We start from the raw sequence: 23,708 nt of genomic DNA, 5'->3' as shown, positions 1-23,708 counted from the left end.
GCAGTTGCAGGTTCAGTTCAATGTACACACATGCAACTGGACCCTGACAAAATCCCTGATATAATTACTATATAGCTATATATGCATTTTTTATAAGCTTCATCTCCTACAGGTGGCGCTTTGAAAACCAAATCCCCCTCTGAGCCTAATTCAGATCTTATAATGTTGTTTAGGTCACAGGAGATATTTGTCAGTGGTATTGATTCAATCTTGAAATAGCGAACACCAGTCAGTGACATATACATGATAAGCAGTTACTGTGAAATAATTAAAGAAAATGGCTTATCGTTTATTGACCTCCAGCATTGGAGATTATGTCCACTTAAGATAGCTTTGAGCTTTAATAATCAAGCTCGTCTTCCTGAACAGTCGGTTGTGTACTCTATATACGTTTTATGACAACTTTCCTGACAGAAGCTGTGGTTGATATCCATCTCTGTCTCTTTTGATGTAGGAAGATGGTGACATCAAGGAGATCAACATCACACATGTTGTTAAGGAGGGGGCGGAGAAGGCAGACCCCTCACAGTTCGAGCTGCTCAAAGTGCTGGGGCAGGGCTCCTTTGGAAAGGTAAAGAGACTCTCATACACTGAAAAAGAAAGAAAAGTTGAGCCAACTTAAAATTTTACGGCAACCAGCTTCAGCAGATTTTTGATTTTTTTTTAATATTGTATAAGACTTGTTCATTGTGAATATTTACACTTACTGGCATTGAATGTCTTTGAATTACAGTTCAGTCAAGTTCTCTTCCTGTCATTCAATTCAATACAACTTCCTGTAGGAATTTAATTATTTCATAAAATAAATATGAACCAGTTCCTTTATTGTGAATAAAAGAAAATATTTATGGGTTTTTACATTCTTTTAATAGCAGTAAATCTCCCAGTGCCTTTAAATGGATAGGTTACTCAAAAATGAAAATTCTGTCATTAATTACTCACCCTCATGTTGTCCAAACCCCTAAGACCATCGTTCATCTTCGGAACACAAATTAAGATAATTATTTTAGATGAAATCCAAGAGCTTTCTTGACCCTACATAGACAGCAACACAACTATAACATTCAAGGTAGTAAGGACATTTTTAAAATAGTTCATGTGACGTCAGTGGTTCAACCGTAATGTTATGAAGCTACGAGAATAATTTTTATGCACAAATAAAACAAAAATAACATTTTCATACAACAATTTCTTCTCTTACGTGCCAGTCTTCAATGTGCATTTATGAGAGTACCACGACTTTATACGTGTGGTGCTGCTGACGCAGAAACCAGTGTTCTGACAGAGAACATCTGTTGGGGAATAACAGTTAAAACCCATGGACCAGGTATGATGAACAAAGACCAGGAGTCAGATTGCGATTAATTAAAGAAATTTACTGAAGAAATAGTTTGCAGTTTCATCCGCAGAAGCCAGCTTTAACACTCGCGATGGAGTTCATAGGCCGACCTGCTTTACAATATGTTATACCCTAACAGAGGTTGCTAATTGCGTCAATGCATAAGTCATCAAAATTCTGATTGGACTTGGACAATTTCCACATATAGATACAAGCTTGAAGCATATCTTCTGACGACTATTTTAGTGACAAGTGAGGTCCGACGCAATACCTCTCTCCAAAGACGTATATCTGATACGCTGACATCGGCAGCAGAACGTTTGTCCTGGGACTGTCTGAGCTTCTCCTTGTACAGACAGATACTAACACACATACGCAGAGAAACACTTATCTTACTTCACGTTTGCCTCAGCCCTAAACCTTATCGGGCATGGTTACACAACAAGAGCAGCTTCTTAGAGAGTAAAAAAGGCAGACTAAAGCCATAATCAACTTATTCTCTAACATGCATAAATGTAACTTTGATTAATAATTTTTCAAGAAATATTATAATTATATTATTATGAAGGCCATTGTAGATCTGCGATCCACTCCTTGACATCCATCTCTCTTAGTTCATTTTCTGTATATTCTGGTTCAAATAAGTACGGCAAGAAATTCAGAACGCCGGCTCCTGCATCAGCAGCACCACATGCATATAGTCGTGGTACTCTCATGAACGCGCAGTGGAGACTGACACGGAAGAGAAGAAATTAAGTTGTTACTTTTGTTTTATTTGTGCATAAAGTATTGTTGTAGCTTCATAAAATTATGGTTGAACCACTGATGTCACATGCGCTATTTTAACAATGTCCGACTCCTTACTACCTTTCTGGGCCTTGAACTTGTCAGTTGTGTTGCTGTCTGTGCAGGGTCAGAAAGCTCTGAGATTGCATCAAAAATATCCTAATTTGTGTTCTGAAGATGAATGAAGGTCTTACAGGATTGGAATGACATGAGAGTGGGTAATTAATTACAGAATTTTCATTTTTGGATGAATTATCACTTTAAAAACTGACCTAACCTGAATTACTTTCAGTGAACATTCAGCACTACAGTTTAATAACACTGTAGAGTGAAAGCATGTCTTGTGTGTGTGTGTGCGCGCACAGGTGTTTTTGGTACGAAAGGTAACCCCTCCTGACAGTAATGAGCTCTATGCCATGAAGGTCCTGAGAAAGGCCACACTCAAAGGTACAGCATCAGTGTAAACACTCACAAACACACACACCACAAACCACACAAGCTTCCTTTACTAACATAAACAGCGCTGCAACAACATCTGCTTTCATTTCGCATTGTTCTCCTGGCCTGTTTTTCTTTCATTACTCTTGTCACTCCCAGTCTTTGTGTAACCAGAGATACCAACCTGAGGATTACACCAATCATGAATTTACCATTTGAATTTACCATATTTTCATATACTATTGTCAGACCTTGTAGCGTCACAATACACAACATTTTGGCATTTTTTAGCATATTCCTTCAACTCTGAATCTGAATTTGTGTCAGCGAGGTCACAGATTAACGGTTACTCCTTTGCAGGTACACACTTACTCCCACTATGCTTACAAACCTGAGGTTTAGGTTCAGGTGACAATTCACTAAAATCTCAGTAGCTATCTCTTCTTCTCTCCTCCTTCTTTCTCTCCGTTCCTAAAAAGAGAGCCTTCACATATCTAATGAGAGCTGATAACAACACTTCCTACAAACATATGCTATCTGATGAACTTCTGCTTCAGACTTCTGCTAAGTTGAATCTGCTGGTGCCTCATTCGCTTGCAGCAAAAAATGTTTTCATGCTCAAGTTAACTTTGTTAGCTGTGGCCAGATATTTCCTCAAAACATGTGTGAAATTGTCCTCATCACAGTGAGGGATCGTGTGAGAACTAAAATGGAGAGAGACATCCTGGCAGACGTCAACCATCCGTTTGTGGTTAAACTCCATTATGGTGAGTTAGTGTGATGTCTATGATACATTACCAATAATTTGTGCTCATGCCATTTCCCCTTCCTTTCATAGTTTACTCAAAAATGAAAATTACATAATTTTTTCATTGTCATGAGATTCCAAATCCATAAAACTCCATGGTATACAAAAGCAGGGTTCCCGCGGGTCCTTAAAGTTTTAAATTTAATTGTATCAAATTTAAGGTCATAAAAAGTCTTAAATTGTACAAGAAAGTCAAAATTATGATTTCAAGGTCTTAAATTTGGGTACAGACCAGAATTGCGAGGCAGCTTAATGTGACAATTAAACTTCAAAAGGCTATGATTTTATTAAATAAACATGATGTAGAGCCCTGCGTTTCAGCCCGGGCCCAATGGGCCCCGACTTTTTTACGCCCCTAGGGCCGGGCTTCAGGACAATTTTCACGTCAGACGCGGGCCAAGCCTCGGGCCTGTTTTAGGCGTCTCCTAATTTTTATATTTTAGACATCCTTCAATTAGCGATAAAAAAAAAGTTGCTGTTCTGGTGGAAACGACACGAGACCATGCTACGCGACTGTCAAGAGCGGCTCGACAGTGTTTAGTGTCCAGCAGCAGCATATGCGCCATCAGCGCAGCTAAAGTGTTCTGCGTTCAAATGCATGCAATAGGCTAAAGCTTGCCGCAAAGCACCGGCAAACGTAATTACCATGAATGTGTCAGGAGGAAATAGTAAGGAGATATTTGAATTATTTACTAATAAACTAGTGTTTTCTGAGTCTGTGTCGCAGGGATGAAGTTGCTGATCCTGACTTGCCATCTCCTCATTAGATGCGCCTTTAGAGAGAAATGCATCTTTACGGATTATGATTATAATGAAAGAGTTTTTGTTTTTGATTTATTTTATTTCGTTAAGTAGTAATTTAAAGCTTTCTATATATATATATAAATATAAATAAATATAAAAAAAAAATAAAAGAAAACAAACATGCGCTTTCTGCCGTCTCGTCTTGAACAGGAGCGCTTCACAAAAAAGAACTGAAACTCAGCGAATACATGCCTCACAGACATGATATCATGTCTGTGAGGCATGTATTCGCTGAGTTTCAGTTCTTTTTTGTGAAGCGCTCCTGTTCAAGACGAGACGGCAGAAAGCGCATGTTTGTTTTCTTTTATTTTTTCAAGGATCAATTTATTGATTATTGTGAGTGCACACAAATAAAATTAGACCCTTTACAGTTACGAATGATGTATTACTCTTACCTTTATGAGCAAAAATGATGGCGTATCCACTGAAAAAAAATGCAAGTGATCACGCTGACGCCTCCGATGTCCTGAAAAGCGTGCTTTAGCTTCCACTCTTCGCACAAACTATTGGAGATTTATATAGGTTTAACATTTAAACATTGTTATATGTTTGAACTGTTTTATATCTATAGATTTTATTTTTGGCAAGTCATGATTTGAGAAGGCTAAATTGGTCAAACATAGGCTCACTGTCTGCTGCTGGCCGCTTGATCGTTACTTTAAAAAACAAAAACTTATAATTAACAAACAAAAAAAAGCTCCAAACGTTTTTCTAAATTAACTTAATAAAAAAATGAAACAAAATATAATCACGTTGCCATTACATACAAAACAGAACTATTTTAATAGCTGAAACAGTAGTAGGCTATAAGCCGCTTTGGGAGAAGGGTAAAAAAAGACTGGCTCGAGCTGGTAATTCTGATAAGCTGTCGGACACGGGCCGGGCCTGAGCGTCTCGGGCCAGGGTTGGGCTAGGGCCTAAACTTGAGGCCCGTGCAACATGATCACTGCACATTTCTGCTTTGTGTTCTGCCGTTACCGGGGAAACGGCTATAGGTCTGAAGTTCGAAAGTGCCTCCTGCTGGCAGAGAATGAATGTGCATTTTTAATAAGGCTGTTGTTGTGAGTAGGGTATTCCTGCAATACCGGAGGCTGCAGTTTCAGGACTGCAATTCTAGGACCCTAATTTTTTTTTCATTTTTATTAATTATATTTATTTATATTTTGTATGTATGTATTATTTTCAATATTATTATTTTTAAGTTGATTCAATGATTCAGTCACAAATCTGATTCTCAGATTCAGCTCACTGACTCAATTTGGTTCCAATAGTTAACAGCTCTTGGATAGGAAGATAATAAAATGAATAACAACTTACAGTAGTTTGGTCTTTTGGCATTTGCTTGCTTTTTGATGCTTCAATGACATGATGGTGAATAAATTATGACGATTTTCATTTTTTAATTAACTATTCCTTTTAATGTCACAAAAGGCACTATTATTGAATTGCTATGCTGTAGGTGATTTTATTTAGTAGGAATTATTAAATTATGTCAATTCAGTGTTCCTGAATGATTCTGGTCCTTAAATTAATGTGAAGAGTAAAAAGATTTGTTCAGAGTTCAGAGTCCATGTTTGCAGGGTCATTACGTTCATTTGAGTAATTGAACATCGTAATCTTGCATTTTACCTGCTTGACGGAGGCCTTAAATTATAGAGGTAGCTGTAGGAGCTTATCATTAATGACTAACAGATCAGATTAACTTCAAGCGCACTTTTTTGTGGGTGTGTGTGTTCAGCTTTTCAGACTGAGGGTAAACTCTATCTGATTCTGGACTTCCTCAGAGGAGGGGATCTATTCACCAGGCTGTCAAAAGAGGTATATAACACTCATATCAATGAGCGCAATATTCTATTCTTTGTCTACATTGTATTCACTCCATCTCTTTGGTGTTCAGGTGATGTTCACAGAAGAAGATGTGAAGTTTTATCTGGCTGAATTGGCACTGGGTCTAGATCACCTGCACGGTCTCGGCATCATCTACAGAGATCTCAAACCTGAGAAGTACTTATATACACACACACACACACAACATAAACTCACTGAGGAGATGCTTGACATTGTAAACACATGTACACACTATGAATTCAGCTACCTACTGTCAAGTGCGAGTGTGATATTCTATAGATTTGTATTTTAATGTGACTCGCTTAACAAATACATTTTCTGTGTTCTATTTTCTAGTATCCTCCTGGACGAAGAGGGGCATATCAAACTCACAGGTACAATAAAAACACTGGTTTACCAAAGAATTTAGACATACTTTAGTCATAATGTTAATTTTTGTATTTGTTTTTGTTTTTTCTCTCAGATTTTGGACTGTGTAAGGAGGCTATCGACCATGAGAAGAAGGCTTACTCCTTCTGTGGGACAGTGGAGTACATGGCTCCAGAGGTGGTTAACCGGCAGGGACACACGCACAGTGCTGACTGGTGGTCATTTGGGGTACTGATGGTATGAACGGAGAAAACCTGCTTTGCTGTCAATTATATTTTGTCTAATATTATTTGCTTTAATGATTGTTTTCTGTTTCTGTTTACAGTTTGAGATGCTTACAGGTTCACTGCCATTTCAGGGAAAAGACAGAAAAGAAACAATGAATCTCATTCTGAAGTGAGGATCCATTTATTTTGTTCTTTTTATAGAGTCTTTAAATAATATTCTCAAAATTGTTTTTAAATGAAGCATTTAGGATAAAAGTGTTTTATGTTATGATTAGGCTAATTTTTTTTTATGAGTCTTCAGTGCATAATTTTCCATTTCATTGGTTTGCCTAATTTGTTACTAGCAAGCTGTTGGAAGAAAAACAACAATTGATCTCTATTATGTATTAATATTGCCTTTGCCTACACTAAATTAATACTTTTATTCAGACAGGAGACATTAAATTGATCTAAAATGACAGTAAGTCATTTATAATGTTATGATAATTCAGTTTCGAATGAATACTGTTCTATTGGAATTTCTCTTCAAAAACATTTTTAAAAATCTTACCGAAACTTTTGTACAGTAGCATATATGTTGTGAACATTGATCAGTTTTTGAGTCATGATTATTGTTTGGTTTGCTCTTCAGAGCGAGGTTAGGGATGCCTCAGTTCCTGAGCACTGAAGCTCAAAGCTTACTGAGAGCTCTGTTCAAGAGGAACCCTACTAACAGACTGGGTAATAAATGCATAATCAGATTGTTTTATGTACAATTTTAGTATTTTAAAATGTAATCATGCAATAAGCTTCCTTTTCCAGTGAAGTCAATTTTATTATATTAAAATTATATTAGTAGTTAACAGGAGAATTAATTTAATGTGCTGTATTTTCAAATGAAGTGTTTTATTCATACGCTAACTGTTACCAGGATCTGGACCAGATGGAGCTGAGGAAATCAAACGCTATGCATTCTTCATGACGATTGATTGGAATGTAAGTTCTTCAGATTCCTTCAGATCTGTTGGAATATTTCTATTAAAGGCTTCAGTGCGAAAAAACATATTTTATATTTATTTTCAGAAACTCTTTAGACGAGAAATAAAACCTCCATTCAAGCCAGCTGTGGCCAGACCTGATGACACCTTTTACTTTGACTCAGAGTTCACTTCTCGTACCCCTAAAGGTGAGGGATCTGTGACTAGTCTCATTAGTTCTTGTACTCAATTTGATTTTTTTTTTTTTTGATCATGGCAAGAGTTGTTGACATTCAAAACAAACTACTGGAGAATTTAAAGAGACTCATGTAAAAATGAAAATTCTGTCATTTCCCCACCCTCACATTGTTTGAAACCTAAACGATTGCCTTTGTTCTGTTAAAAACAAAAAGAGTTGTTTAGCAGAATGTTATCAGAAAGTTGCTCTTATACATATAATAAATGTGGATGGAGACCAGAGGTTGTCAAACTCCAAAAAGGATAAAAAAATATATAATTACAGCACCAGACGCTATATGTCAAGTCTTCTGAAACTGTAGGATACCTCTGATTGAGGGGCAGACCAAATTTAAATTATTCAAGTCTTGCAAGATTTGTTACATCTAATGATGGTCTCCATCAGTGTTGGGGAAAGTTACTTTTAAAAGTAATGCATTACAATAATGCATTATTCCCTTAAAAAAATTAACTAATTATGTTACTTTGTTACTTTTTATGGAAAGTAATGTTACGTTACTTTTGAGTTACTTTTTTTAAAGGGGTCCTATTATGCCTTTTCACTTTTTGAATTTTAGTCTGTGTGTAGTGTGTATTTTTGGGCATAAAAAGATCTACAAAGTCCACTCCAAAGGGAGATATTTTGTTTTTAAAAAATCCCTTTTCAAGAACTACAACAAACGGCTCAGAAATTCTAATGGTTGGCTGGTGGGGAGAACGCTTGGTTGAGCACTGCATGTTTCAAAATCAAAACCCGGTGCGGGTTTTTTATATCACTGTATTTCAGATGGAAACCGACTGTTTTCAGAAAATTTTGGATGTCATTTTAATTTCATCTTGCATGTAATGTCTGATAAAGCAGCGTTTGTGAGTGGAGCTCTGTTTTGTGTACAGCATTACCGGGGAAACCTCGCTCTCTACCGCTTCAACAGCGCCTCCTGCTGGCAGATAATTAATTTGCATATATATATATATATATATATATATATATATATATATATATATATATATATATATATATATATATATATATATATATATATATATATATATAGCCTATATATGCTGCCACAAATAGTGTATGTCTGTGGGACTATAGTATAAATAAATTCAATTGTGTAACAGTTTCACTGCAATTCATGTTATAATGTTAGAATTAAAGAACAATTTAACATAATACATATTACCATTGCACTTATCTGTACATAGTAAATGCAGTTATTTTTAAGCAAAAAAAAAAAAAAAATCAACAATAACGTTACCACTTTAATATGTCTTGCAATATCCGTGCATGCAAAGGTTCTGCAAGATCCTCTTGTTCAATATTCTCGAGGTCTGAATTGATATGGCAATATTGACTAACTTGCTGCTGTGGCAAGGGGCGGGACAATACTGAAACGCCGTCTAAGCTGTTCACCAATCACAACGCGCTGGGACAGCTAACCAATCACAACACATTTCGTTTTTTGGAAGGCGGGCCTTCATCAAACCCGGAACAAATCGAGTCATTTGTGTCAGGCTGGGGAGAAAGGTGTTGTTATAATGTAAATTATGTCGAAAATAATGCGATTTTCGAACCACCAAGCATGAGAGCATGTTCTAGTACACCCCAAAACAAAATCAAGACTTTGTAAAAGAGCATAATAGGACCCCTTTAAATCTGGAAAGGGCTTGCTTGTTTGTTTTTAATATAAAAAAGGTCCTCTTTTACAAATGTAAAAGCCCTTTTCACAACAAAAGTGAAATGAATACGCCTCAGTCTGAAGGAAATGTAAATTCATGTCTGTAGAGTAGAGGTCGCAGCTCAAACAAATCACATGAAGAATATAACGCAGGAGAAGAATGTTCAACACTATTCAGCAATAACAAAAATGAAACACAAATGTGTCATATTTGCTTAGTATGGTTGAATTGGATCATCGAAGGTCAGTAGCAAAGACATTGGTTAATAAAATGGGATTAAATACATAAATGATATTTGTCTTATTTAACATTTATTTATTGCCGGTTTGTATAATATTCTGAGTTTGCATTTGACTGTTTTATTCATTTTGAGGAATACTGAATCTGTTTTTGTGCAGTGAGATGAGTAAATAATGTTCATATTTAGTCTAGAACTTGAGAGAAATTGTGAGTAATTGCAGAGGTGTTGTGTGCGCTGAGTGAACATGTTACTGTAGTAACATGTTCACTCAGCGCACACAACACCTCTGCAATTACTCACAATTTCTCTCAACATGAGGAAAGGAGAGCTGTCAGTAAATGCATGGGAAACAAAGTAACTAGCGTTAATTATTTGAAAAAGTACCTCAGATATTTCCTTCTAAATTCAAAAGTAATGCGTTACTTTACTAGTTACTTGAAAAAAGTAATCTGATTATGTAACTTGCGTTACTTGTAATGCGTTAACCCCAACACTGGTCTCCATTCAATTTTATTTCATGGAAAAGAGCAACGAGAAAATTCTGCTCAGCATCTCCTTCTATGTCACAAAAAAATAAAAAATAAAGAACTGAATGACAATATATACAATATAAATTTTTTAGGTGAACTCTCTCATTCAGAGTTTCTGAGGTCTCTTCATGAATAGGGTAGCCATACAACAGATGGCTGTAGTTTCATCTTGATCTTCAAGCTGAGCTCACTACAGTAAATTTGGAGCTTTGGTAGTTTTTTTCAAATGTCATTAGCATGGATAATGTGGGATATGAGTGTGTGCTTCATGGTTGCTCTGCTTCTTGGCCTTTCTCAGATTCCCCAGGCGTTCCCCCCAGCGCAGGGGCTCATCAACTCTTCCGGGGCTTCAGCTTTGTTGCCACAGCAATGCTAGAGGCGGAGGGCAAAGAAGAGCCCTCTCAGCCCCCTCCACACCCTGTGGTACAGGTTAATGATCTATTATATGTCAAAATACAGTGGGAAAAAAAATTATTTGATCCCATGCTGATTTTGTACATTTGCCCACTGACAAAGAAATTATTTTAATGGTAGGTATATTTTAACAGTGAGAGACAGAATAACAACTACAACAACAACAAAAAATAAAAAAAACGCATTTCATAAAAGTTATAAATTGATTTGCATTTTAATGAGGGAAATAAGTATTTGACTCCTTCGCAAAACATAATTTAGTACTTGGTGTCAAAACCCTTGTTGGCAATCACAGAGGTCAGACGTTTCTTGTAGTTGGCCACCAGGTTTGCAAACATCTCAGGAGGGGTTTTGTCCTACTCCTCTTTGCAGATCCTCTCCAAGTCATTAAGGTTTCAAGGCTGACGTTTGGCAACTCGAACCTTCAGATCCCTCCACAGATTTTCTATGGGATTAAGGTCTGGAGACTGACTAGGCCACTCTTATTCTTGAGCCACTCCTTTGTTGCCTTGGTCTTGTGTTTTGGGTCATTGTCATGCTGGAATACCCATCCACGACCCATTTTCAATGCCCTAGCTGGCTTCAATGCCCTGGCCCTGATGGTACATGGCCCCGTCCATCGTCCCTTTGATGCGGTGCAGTTGTCTTGTCCCCTTAGCAGAAAAACACCCCCAAAGCATAATGTTTCCACCTCCATTTTTGACAGTGGGGATGGTGTTCTTGGGGTCATAGGCAGCATTCATCCTCCTCCAAACACAGCGAGTTGAGTTGATGCCAAAGAGCTCGATTTTGGTCTCATTTTGGACCACAACACTTTCACCAAGTTGTCCTCTGAATCATCGGCAAACTTCAGATGGGCCTGTACATGTGCTTTCTTGAGCAGGGGGACCTTGCAGGCACTGCAGGATTTCAGTCCTTCATGGCGTAGTGTGTTTTCTTGGTGACTATGGTCCCAGCTGCCTTGAGATCATCGACAAGATCCTCCCATGTAGTTCTGGGCTGATTCCTCACCGTTCTCATGATCATTGAAACTCCACGAGATGAGATCTTGCATGGAGCCCCAGACAGAGGGGGATTGACAATTATTTAGTCTTTCTTCCATTTACGAATAATCGCACCAACTGTTGTCACCTTCTCACCAAGCATTATTAAAAAGCTTGGTGGCTGCTTGGCGATGGTCTTGTAGCCCATTCCAGCCTTGTGTAAGTCTACAATCAACTCTTTGGTCTTTGCCATGGTGGAGAGTTTGGAATCTGATTGATTGATTGCTTCTGTGGACAGGTGTCTATTATACAGGATTTTTTTTGTTGTTATTCTGTCTCTCACTATTCAAATAAACATACCATTAAAATAATTTCTTTGTCAGTGGGCAAACGTTCAAAATCAGTAAGGGATCAAAAAAAAATTCCCCACTGTACATCTGAAAATAACTGTATTTAGCTAATGTGACATTCCTTGTCAGCTTTTATGACTGTGTACAACAGTATTACGAGGCTCAGGTTAAACTTAAGTTAACCAGGGGAATACCGTTAATGAGCACAGAACATAATTAGTTTTTTTTGTGCCTAGTTACAGTGTCCAGTTTTTCTTGTCATGGCTGTTTAAAGTTGATAAATTATATAATTTTTATGCAATGATGAAAGTAATAAGGATATCTGACCTTAACACCTGCAACAACTGTTTAAGGGGTGTTCACTTATGAAACCATTAAATTGCTTGAGGTTAGACTATAACTTGTTTTGAACCCTGAACATACTTGAGTCATCCTGCGATTTATGATTTAAGTGAGCTTGAAATGGCTGACCACTAGATAGCAGTATTTCTATCTTTTCACTTCGATTTATGTAAGAGTGAGTGTAATGCACTTTAATGGAGATGATGATACAGTGGTTAAATGTTAATGAAGGATGCTATTAGTGAAAATTTAGTTCTGCACAATGTAAATTGCTTTACTCAGTATTATTGATATCATCATTCTGTGCTATCCAGCACTTGCTGTGTTGAGTTCAAACTGTAATAATAGTATGTAGTGTTTGTGCCTTGTTTAAAAGAATGTAATCAGTGTGTACAGTGTTCATTATAATTATTAGATTTTACTATTGGTGCCTGTGTGTGTGTGTGTGGCCGTTCTAATACTCTCTCTCTTGTGTATCTGTCTCCAAGCAGCAGCTTCACGGTAAGAACATCTTGTTCAGTGACGGTTACATACTGAAGGAGGACATCGGCATGGGCTCTTTCTCTGTCTGCAAACGATGCATACACAAAGCAACCAACACCGAGTATGCAGTGAAGGTTAGAGCCTCACACCGTTAACCTCTCTAAATTTTGTTCTGACGTTTTCTTTTCTTTCTTTGGCATCAGCATTATTGGTTAGGTTACCTAAGCATCTGTGACTCTGTTTTTGAAAACTGCATTTTACAGTCAATTTGGTTCCTTTGGGGGTTTTTTTTAGAAAATAGGCTATCTCTAGTTAAGAATCCTAAAATTTGTGTTTCAGACAGTATAAAGCTATATTTCTTTTTTTTATTTAAATATATATTTGCTGTTGAATGCCCTTTTAACTGAACACCATCAACAAAAAGGCTATGTTCACTAAAATAATTTTAGATACATGTGGTCTTCAAGTAACTAATACTGTACGTGATTTATTGTATAATTCGGATAGGTAATTGATAAAACAAGCACTGACCCTTCAGAAGAGATTGAGATCCTGCTGAGATACGGCCAGCACCCCAACATCATCACTCTAAAAGATGTAAGTACATCAGCATACCATTTCACAATTAACTGATCAGCAGAAATCATTTGCATTATTGACATTTAATATATGCACACAATACAGGGAACTAAATACTCCATATTTAATTAAAAATAATTTTGGTGCAGGTGTATGATAATGGGAAGCAGGTGTACCTGGTCACTGAGCTGATGCGAGGAGGTGAACTGCTGGACAGAATCCTCAAGCAGAAGTTTTTCTCAGAAAGAGAGGCTAGTGCTGTGCTGCACACTATCACAAAGACTGTGGAATACTTGCACTGTCAAGGGGTGAGAAAACATGCATCGACAAACAGAATTACATTTGTCTTGTACATAAAAACCTGTTACAAATATGTTTATAAATAAACAAAATATGTTATTATGATTCACAGCTTGTGACAGAGCCTTTCTTTCCCCCTCCTCTCTAAGGGTGTTCCCCAGGGCTCTTCCCTTGGCCCTCTTCTGTTCTACTCCTCTCTGTTCCCTCTCCTCTGTTTTCAACAGTTATTGTGATTACTGATTAAATAGATGTCAACATAAAACTTTCCCAGAAGAACCACATTAGATATGCTTCTGAGGCCTAATAATATCCTGTAGCCTTTTATACCACATATTATAGCAGAGCTTTAAAAATGAAAAAATGGGCTCAATTCCATTAAACCACTCTTCCTTGAAATCTTACCCTGACATAATGGTAAACTGGGATTAGAGGCAATTGTAACACTTGAAGAATGGAAAAAATGGACTCAAATCAATTATATTAAACCACTCTTCATTTAAATCTTACCCCAGTATAATAGTAAAGACGGATTGAGGGCAATTGTAACACTACGTTTATTTTATCACAATATTTAATAGAATTATAGACCTTTGATTTAAACATGTTGCTAAAAGAATTTGTGCCATATAAACTATTAATAATATTAAAACAATATTATTACTTAAGGTATCATCTTATTTGAGATGTTACAACTGCCTATTATGGGGGCAATTTTAAAACTCAACATGAAACTTTATATAATGTCTGTTTCTTTCTAGACTTGTAGCTGTCTCTGAATTATGCAGGAACATTTAAAATTTAAATGATTTTAAAATCCCTTGTGTGTTTGTGTGCGTGCGTGTGTGTGTGTGTGTGTGTGTGTGTGTGTGTGCGTTTTCTACAAGGTTGTGCACAGGGACCTGAAACCAAGTAATATTCTGTATGTTGATGAGTCTGGAAATCCAGAATCTCTGCGCATCTGTGATTTCGGTTTTGCCAAGCAGCTCCGGGCAGACAATGGCCTCCTCATGACGCCCTGCTATACTGCCAACTTTGTAGCACCCGAGGTGAGTGTTTTTTCAGACTGAGGAATTCTGTGTAGAACAATAAACATATTAAATGCCCAATGTTTTGAACTACATTGATAGTGAAAAACACATTTTCTGGGACTTTGTGTGGAGTGTAGCAAAGGACAGTTTGTACTATGTGGCTTTAAACTTTCTGGCTTAAGTGTGATGTCTGTATAGTACAGTTTTGAGTATTATTCTCATTAACTGTGCTGAAAATCATTTTGTGTTGCAGGTACTGAAAAGACAGGGCTATGACGAGGGCTGTGACATTTGGAGTCTTGGAGTATTACTATACACTATGCTTGCTGGGTATGAACGCACACAAAGTCATTCCCATTATTAATAAATATCACACACTCCATACATAAAATTTGAAAACACATCCAAACTAATTTTTCCTTTGGTTTTTAATTGTCACAGTTTTACACCATTTGCCAACGGACCAGAAGACACTCCAGAAGAGATTCTGAGTCGGATAGGGAGTGGACGCTTTACTCTGACAGGAGGCAACTGGGACGCGGTGTCTGATGCTGCCAAAGTAGGCCATGACCCCACCCCCATCCACACAGCCATTAAAACTGCTCCGACAGGATTTTTATTTTCTCTCACACGTGATTTTCCACACAGGATCTGGTTTCTAAGATGCTCCATGTGGATCCTCACCAGCGACTCACAGCCAAGCAGGTACTGAAGCATCCGTGGATCATTCAGAGAGACAAACTTCCCAATAGCCAGCTACAACATCAAGATGCCAAGCTTGTCAAGGTATCACATCATGAGGCTCTTACATTTATTATATAGACCGTAAATGGTGGTCTATTACTTCACCAACTCTCTCCTCACAGGGGGCGATGGCCGCCACATACTCAGCACTGAAGAGTTCCCAACCACCCCCTGAGCTGAAGCCCATTGAATCCTCATTCCTGGCGCAGAGACGGGTGAAAAAGCTTCCTTCCACATCTCTGTAGAGAACGAGGGAAGGAGACATGGAGAAGTACTCCAGACTGAATGCAGTTGTGGAAAGGATGGATGGATGAAAGAACCACACTGAAGCTCTACAGACTAAAGACGGTCTCTTGAACCTGCCCATGACATCAGCACTGCAGTGGAGCTGTCAAGCACGCTAGGCAAGGGAGGTGATTGGCTGATGAAGTTTGAGGGGCGTGGCCAGTGAGGGTTTTGTTCTCCCTTAGAAGTAGGGGTGTGTGTTTGTGTGTGTATGAGAGAGAGAATTTTAAAAAAACGGTTAAAGGATACTGTTATAAAATAGATGATATTCCCAATGCATTTGTCTTGGTACTGTAATACCTAAATATCAACACTGCTGAGTTTCTTTTTTATTTCTCAGTTTTTGTTAGTTTTGCTTTTTGTTTATTTTTTTTTACCTCTATAGTTTGTTCAACTGGTTTTCATGTTTGATCTGTCTCTTCTTGGAAGCTTTTCAGTTGTTCAGCTTTCCAATTGTCCAGTAGATCTCTCTTAGTCAGTCTCTTCCTAAAAGCTCAAAGTGGCCTTTAGGAGAAGCAGAGATGTTCCGGTATAATATTTCACCCACATGGACGAGTAAAGGTTAAATATATCTTCCATAATGATCCGGTGAGCATGTTCACACAACTATCAACCTAAACATAGTGGAGATGGAAGTGCTTTCTGCATGGATTTGTACAATGCTGTCTTGTTTCTTTCTTGTTTTCCCCAACCCGGCACTTTTGCTTGGTGAACCTGTCAGCACTGGTGAGGACTGTTCAGAAAATGTCTTCTTGTGTTTATTAAAGTAAAGAATGAAAAAAGTGTGTATGTGAGATGACATCTGAAGCTTGTGGCATGGAAAAAATGTTTCTCTTGTTAGACCAGTGCTTTTTCTGGATATTGACTGCTGTCTCCTGTGTTTTGATTTTGTTGTTGTTGTTTTGCTTAAAGAGAAGTTATTTTATAAAGGCACATAGAGCACAAAAGTGTATAAATATGACCGCTGAGGAAATGATTTAATGATTGTGGATAATTTTACCTTGTCTGTCAGCACTACTCCTTGTTCTCCCCGCATTCAGATGCCTAGTGTGGTGGAACTATCAACTGTATTGTTCTCAGGCTGTTCTTGGCGATGCCGTGCAAATTCATGAAGCCTTGTCTTGATCAAGTATTGCACCCTTTACCAGTCAAACACGTCTTCAACGTTTTAGGATGTGCTTGCAGTATTGTTTTGCATTCTCTTTTTCATAATTCTTAATAATTCAAGAATGGTGGAAATGTCGTTGCTCCGACATGAACAATTAGAAAAGCACTTATAGTTCTGATTGTTTTGGTTATTAAAACAAATAGTTTTACTAGTAATAACTCACTCCAAAATGAAAATTGTAATAATTTACTCACCCTCATGTCTTGCCAAACCTGTATTGTATGACTTTCTATATTCCACAAAAGAAGATATTAAGTGGATTGTCCAAGCTATATTTAAGGACCAGGACTTCACTTTCATTCAACTGAAAAGAATATCATGGCCATTCTGCTATAAATATAAAGTGATATAGGTTTGGAATGACATGAGGGTGAAAAAGAAATGAACAGAATATTAACTCATTATTCCTTTAAATCTTTCAGTCACATTAAAAACAGTAACTGGAACAGAATCTGGAACTGTCCAAGTGTTAAAAAAAATAGGCCTAGTCTGTCTCTCTAATTGTGCATTCTGTTTCTCCCAAACCTTATTTGCTCTTTGTGTGGTATTTAGGGTTATTCTTGCCTAATCTTTAAAAAAAAACAATTGTGATTTATTTGTCTTTCCTTGAAGAAGAAAAAAAGCTTTATTTGCAGGGAGTCACTGCATTCAGTCGTATTACTGTGTAAATGTGTTGTTTCTCCTACCTGATGTTGGGGTGGGTGGGCTGGGTTGTTTGTGGTAAAAGGGTGCAAATTAACACCCTTTGCTTTTATAGTAAAGGAGCTGAAAGAACCTTCATCTTGATGCCTTTCTATTAAAAGAAAAGAAAAAAAGTATGATTTGTCCTGTATCTCTTGCTTAATCTTTCTTTTCTTTTTCAGTCACTGAATTGTAAGTTGGCCCATGTGAGGTCTCCACCTCAATGTATTTGGCAGTCTTGGGGCATATTATATTTTTAATCTGCTCATTGGATTAATATACTAAAAGTCAGACAAAATGAGAGCTTTGTACATCTGAATTTAGGCCATGATGTGGTGGGATTATTTGAGAGTCTAAATCCATAGTGAATGAATGACAAAGCACTTGTATATACAGTATTCTCTGTCTGTTCACCTGTCTGTGTTTTTAATCCTGTCTTCATTTTCTCGTTCTCTCTCTCCAACATATTTCTCTCCTCTCCATCTGTTTTGCCTGTTTCTCATAGAAATATCCCATATTATTCTACTATACCTACTGTCCCTCAAACACAAACATGGTTTGAAAGTGTGTGTGTAAATATATACAGTGCCCTCCAAAAGTATTGGAACAGTGAGGCCAATTCCTTTATTTTTGCTGTAGACTGTAAACATTTGGGTTTGACATCAAAAGATGAATATGAGATGAGAGATTAACATTTCAGTTATATTTACAGGTATTTTCATCTGGATCTGATACACAATTTAGAAGATAGCACCTTTTGTTTGAACCCACCCATTTGTATTGGAACATGTGACTGAGAGGTGTGTTTTGTGGCCCTGGTGTGTCCAATTAATTGATTATTCAAACAATAAATAGCACTGAATGTCTGCGCTCAGTTTCAGATCCGTGCAGACTGCATTTATAGTTAGTTAGACGTGTAACCAACATGAAAACCAGAGAGGGGTCTATGGGTGAAAAACGAGCAATTGTGAAGCTGAGAGAAGATGAAAAATCAATCAAACCATTGCACAAACACTGGCAATAGCAAGTACAACCATTTGGAATCTCCTGAGGAAGAAAGAAACCACTGGTGTACTAAGTAACACACCTCAAACGGGTAGCTCAAGGAAAACATCTGCAGTTGATGACAGAAACATTGTGACAGCTGTAAAGAAAGACCCTAAAACAACTGTTAGTGACATCAGCAACAACCTCCAGAGGGCAGGAGTGAAGGCATCACAATCTACTGTTCGCAGAAGACTTCATGAACAAAAGTACAGAGGCTACACCAGAAGATGCAAACCACTCATTAGCAAGAAGAATAGGAGACGAGCCTCAAAAATTCTGGGACAAGATATTATGGACTGATTTTATGGACCAAAGTGATGGAAAGGCTAAAGTTTGGAGAAAGAAAGGATCTGCTCATGATCCCAAACATACAAGCTCATCTGAAACACAGTGTACACAGGTGTAGATTATAGTACACATTACACAAGTAATGTAATGGCTTGGGCTTTCATCGCTTCTTCTGGGACAGGCTCATTAATCTTCATTAATGATGTAACACATGATGGCAGCAGCAAAATTAACTCAGAAGTCTACAGAAATATTTTGTCTGACAATTTACAGAAAGATGCAACCAAACTGATTGGGAGATCCTTCATCATGCAGCAAGATAACCCAAAACACACTGCCAAAACAACAAAGGAGTTAATCAGGGGGAAGAAGTGGAAGGTTTTAGACTGGCCAAGTCAATCTCCACACTTAAACCCTGTACAGTATGCATTTTACCTGCTAAAGAAGAGACTGAAGGGAGTAACCCACCCAAAACTGAAAGAGGCTGTGGTGAAAGCCTGGAAAAGCATCACAAAAGAAGAATGCAAAAGTTTGGTGATGTCAATGGGTCACAGGCTTGATGCAGTTATTGAAAGCAAAGGATTTGCAACTAAATATTAAGTCTTTTTCACTTTAATCTATGTTAATTCTATCTGTTCCATTACTTTTGGTAACATGAAAAATGGGTGGGTTCAAACAAAAGGTGCTATCTTCTAAGTTGTGTATCAGATCCAGATGAAAATACATGTAAATAAAAGCTGAAATGTTAATCTCTCATCTCATATTCATCTTTTGATGTCAAACCCAAATGTTTTCAGTCTACAGCAAAAATAAAGGAATTGGCCTCACTGTTCCAATACTTTTGGAGGGCACTGTATATATATATATATATATATATGTGTGTGTGTGTGTGTGTAAGTCTCAAAACCAAAGGGATATTCTTTATCAAAGTTAAGACTCTGCCACGGCCCTCTAAAACGGCTCATTCAAACACGCCCCCACATGTCTACGTCACGATGTGGAAATATTTGCTTAATGCTTCCCAAATGTTCATGCAAAAAAGAAGGTGTGGTTTCAGTAACCGCAGTAGTGTTGATGCAGCCAGGGACAGGAAGAGCTGTGTGTTTCTAGGCGAAAGCAAAAGCACTGTATTTGCCCTTCAGAAAGTAGATGCATCTAGGAATCATTAAGATTACTTACAACAGAACAGCACAACCCAGATGTTATCACAACGTATTTTATGGATGACCGTTTCATGAACCTAGGAGAGGAGGTAATTCTGATTTGCTATGACAATCTGGCGCTTCTGAATCAGCGACTGTAAGTAAGCTTTGTTATTAATTTAAGCATTTGACTGTTCACATGCGGAGTTTTGCGCGTTATATGCGCGCGCGTGCATGTGTGTCTGTGTGTGTGTGTGTGTGAGAGAGAGGGTCACATCACAGCACGTCAGCACATCTTAATCGCGGCTTGTGTGCAAATACATACTAGCATCCTCACTGTGTCTGTCCGTTCCCCTCTCTGGCTTGAACTGATGGTAAAACTAAGGACATTATTAACTGTCTTTACTCTTATTTTGAAAGCTGAAGCGATTATGGTAAGGGACATTATATTTCGACAAGAGCTTGTGGTGTTCGTCCAATCACAATGCACTGTGCCAGCTGGCCAATCAGAGTAGACTGCGCGTGTTGGAAGACGGGACTTTGTGGAAACGAGGCGGGGCATAGAGGACCTACAATAATGTACAGTATTTAAAAAATGTTTTTTAACATTAAAGCATGTCAACATATTCTGTTACATCAAATACACAAAATAATTATCTTAAAGCATCATATGACCCCTTTATTTAAATATGCAACCCTGTTACCTATTGTTATTACTATTATTATATACACTACCAGTCAAACGTTTTTGAACAGTAAGATTTATGTCTTTTTTAAAGAATTCTCTTCTGCGCACCAAGCCTGCATTTATTTGATCCAAAATACAGCAAAAGCAGTAATATTGTGAAATTTTAACTATTTAAAATAACTGCTTTCTATTTAAATATATTTTCAAATGTAATTTATTCCTGTGATCAAAGCTAAATTTTTATCATCATTACTCTAATCTTTAATATCACATGATGACCCTAAAGAAATAATTCTAATATGCTGCTTTGCTGTTGAAAAAAACTCAAACATTTTTTATTATTATCAATATTTAAAACAGTCGAGTACATTTTTTCAGGATTCTTTTAAGAATAGAAAGATCCAAAGATAAGCCAAAGATGAGTCAGTATAATTTCTTTTTCAGTATAAGTTTCTTCTGAACTTTATATTCATAAAAGAAACCTGGAAAAAAATCTACTCCGCTGTTTTCAATAACAATAATTTGTCAAGACAAACTTTAGGTTGGCTTGGGAAAGCCTAGCCTGAAAGTTTAAAGCAGTTGTAAAAGCCTGAAGTTTGAACATTTTGATAGATTAGATAGAGGTTTCTAGCATGATTAACATGTTTTTAGCATGATTAACCTATTTCATGCACTATTAGCATGTCGCTAGCATGTTACCAGCATGATTAGCATGTTACTAGGGGAAGTCGTGGCCTAATGGTTAGAGAGTCGGACTCGTAATCCAAAGGTTGCATTTTGCTAGCATGATTAGCCAGTGACTAGCATGTTGCTAGCATGATTAGCAAGTGACTAGCATGTTGCTAGCATGTTTCTAGCATGATTAGCATGTTGCTCTTTCATGGGTCTGTGACAAACGGTGTGGGACGAGTTACGTGCCAAAGTTTGTACGGAATCTATAATAATAATAATAATAATAAGTATGTGAGATAATAATAGTGATGCCTTGCCTTTGGCAAGCACCACTAATAATAAGCTAAGTAGCAGATCAATAAATGTTTTTTTAGCAGCAAATCAGGATATTAGAATGATTTCTGAAGGATCATGTGACTGGAGTAATGACGCTAAAAATTAAAAAAATGTTACATTTTTGCTGTACTTTGGATCAAATAAATGAGGCCTGGTGAGCAGAAGAGAATGCTTTAAAAACATTAAAACTCTTACTGTTCAAAAACTTGACTAGTAGTGTAAATTGTATAATTTTATATATGATTTACTTGCAAAAATTGAAATAAAAACAACATATATATAGGCTAATTATTTGAATATGATATAAAATATTAATAAAGTTAAATATTTCTTTTAAACTCATTCACCTCAATCTTTTAGGTTCCAAACAAATGTCTTACAACAAGACAAGCTTATTCTTTCCAGACCTATGCATCATCTTTGCAGCACCTCTCTGAACATTACTGATGGAATGCCTGAAATAAATCCATCATTAATCCAACATTGAGAGCCCCCTTCCCTCCTACCAATAACTGCTCTAATCTCGGATGGATGGGGCTTTTAAAAAGTTATTTAAAGCATGGCTGAGTGATTCTCACTTTGTACTGTCCCAGCTTATTTTCACTGGCCGACCCACAAAAATGGGGCTCATCACATCACTATTGCTTCTTCACAGCTGATATATCTTTTCCAGGCTGGTACACTTTTTTATTGCCTGTTCAGATAACACTAATTTCTTTAAGCAAATTTCTCTTGGCTTTGAAATGAAAGTATGCAAACTATCAAAGTGGAGTTCAAATGCACAATGTCCATGAAATATCTGAATTATTCATTTACAGTGGTTTTGAAGCAGTATTGAGCCGGAGATGTTGGATTTTCCCATTATCTGTAGTGTTCTTGAGATGTGACCAAACTTCTGCTGTAGTCTCTTCCCAGCATCACTGTAATGATAGGGGCTGGTTTCACATTAAGCTTGGTTATAATGATGTGGTGTCAGGTTGAGGGTGGTCTGGGGAAATGGAGAGAGTTTTTCATAGAGTCCACACAAATCAGCTCTATTCCATCTTACGGCCATGCTTCAGTGATGCATGATATAGTCAGGTACAGGTTACTGTAGCATTAGGCATCTTTGACATGCCAAAATACAGAAATGTAATTGGGCATTATTATTTAAATTCTCTTTGTTCTTTGTAGATAATCTTTTATTTGCTTTTGGGAGATCTGAGAACTAGGTTCTAGTGACAGCAGTGGCTTAGGGGTAGAAGGACAAAAAAAATCCTTTAACAAAACCTTTTGTGAGAAGTCCAATGACATGCTTTCATTTACATGAAATTTTCAAAAATAAAAAAATATTTAAAACAGAAAATAAAAGCAGTCTACATGTTTGGCCTGTAACATATCAAATTTATTTAATTTTTATTTCATTACGTGAAGTGACACGTGGCCAAGTATGACCCATACTCGGAATTTGTGCTCTGCATTTAACCCATCCAAGTGCACACACACAGCAGTGAACACACACCCAGAGCAGTGGGGGGTTCGGTGTCTTGCTCAAGGGTCTCACCTCAGTCATGATATTGAAGGTGGAGAGAGCGCTGGTTGTCCACTCCCCCCACCGACAATTCCTGCTGGACCTCAGACTCAAACCCACGACCTTTGTGTTACAAGTCCGACTCTCTCTCCATTAGGCCACTACAGCCCACAGTCATTTAAGTCATTTTTCTCAACAATACCCTATAAATAAATAACGCCATTTGACATTTAAGTTGATGGTACTAAATTTCTCTAATGTAAAGATTTCTTTCCATTATTAAATTTAATTTACCATTGTAATAAAGGTTTTTTTGTGTAACCCTCAAGTTATTTTGCTACTTTGGCTACTGGTAGAATGCACATAAGTTTTAATAAAAAATGTTTTACCTTCTTTATGTGA

The 23,708-nt window shown here is 37.3% G+C and overlaps 1 protein-coding gene across 10 annotated transcripts in view; it reads left to right on the top strand.

The window, feature by feature from the left end:
• LOC306886616 (ribosomal protein S6 kinase 2 alpha-like) overlaps positions 1-17,740 on the top strand; it is a 60,798-nt gene extending 43,058 nt beyond the window's left edge. For 5 of the 10 annotated variants that reach the window (XM_079443885.1, XM_079443883.1, XM_079443881.1 and 2 more), the window contains 20 exons: positions 455-571; positions 2,491-2,572; positions 3,250-3,330; positions 5,914-5,993; positions 6,073-6,179; positions 6,360-6,397; positions 6,487-6,629; positions 6,718-6,788; positions 7,251-7,339; positions 7,530-7,594; positions 7,682-7,784; positions 10,565-10,695; positions 12,847-12,972; positions 13,346-13,435; positions 13,567-13,725; positions 14,602-14,763; positions 14,999-15,075; positions 15,187-15,304; positions 15,394-15,531; positions 15,612-17,740. In XM_079443885.1, the coding sequence (XP_079300011.1) occupies positions 455-571; positions 2,491-2,572; positions 3,250-3,330; positions 5,914-5,993; positions 6,073-6,179; positions 6,360-6,397; positions 6,487-6,629; positions 6,718-6,788; positions 7,251-7,339; positions 7,530-7,594; positions 7,682-7,784; positions 10,565-10,695; positions 12,847-12,972; positions 13,346-13,435; positions 13,567-13,725; positions 14,602-14,763; positions 14,999-15,075; positions 15,187-15,304; positions 15,394-15,531; positions 15,612-15,734 (2,100 nt within the window). In that variant the 3' untranslated portion in view covers positions 15,735-17,740. The remainder of the gene's footprint in view (positions 1-454; positions 572-2,490; positions 2,573-3,249; positions 3,331-5,913; positions 5,994-6,072; positions 6,180-6,359; positions 6,398-6,486; positions 6,630-6,717; positions 6,789-7,250; positions 7,340-7,529; positions 7,595-7,681; positions 7,785-10,564; positions 10,696-12,846; positions 12,973-13,345; positions 13,436-13,566; positions 13,726-14,601; positions 14,764-14,998; positions 15,076-15,186; positions 15,305-15,393; positions 15,532-15,611) is intronic. The other 5 variants (XM_079443879.1, XM_079443884.1, XM_079443882.1 and 2 more) reach the window with 1 other exon arrangement.
• The last annotated feature ends 5,968 nt before the right edge of the window (positions 17,741-23,708 follow it).

Source organism: Barbus barbus (assembly GCF_936440315.1).
Source record: "Barbus barbus genome assembly, chromosome: 20".
NCBI classification, from domain to species: domain Eukaryota; kingdom Metazoa; phylum Chordata; class Actinopteri; order Cypriniformes; family Cyprinidae; genus Barbus; species Barbus barbus.
The sequence above is the reverse complement of the archived record's forward strand: the minus strand, read 5'-3'. Positions and strand labels throughout refer to the sequence as shown.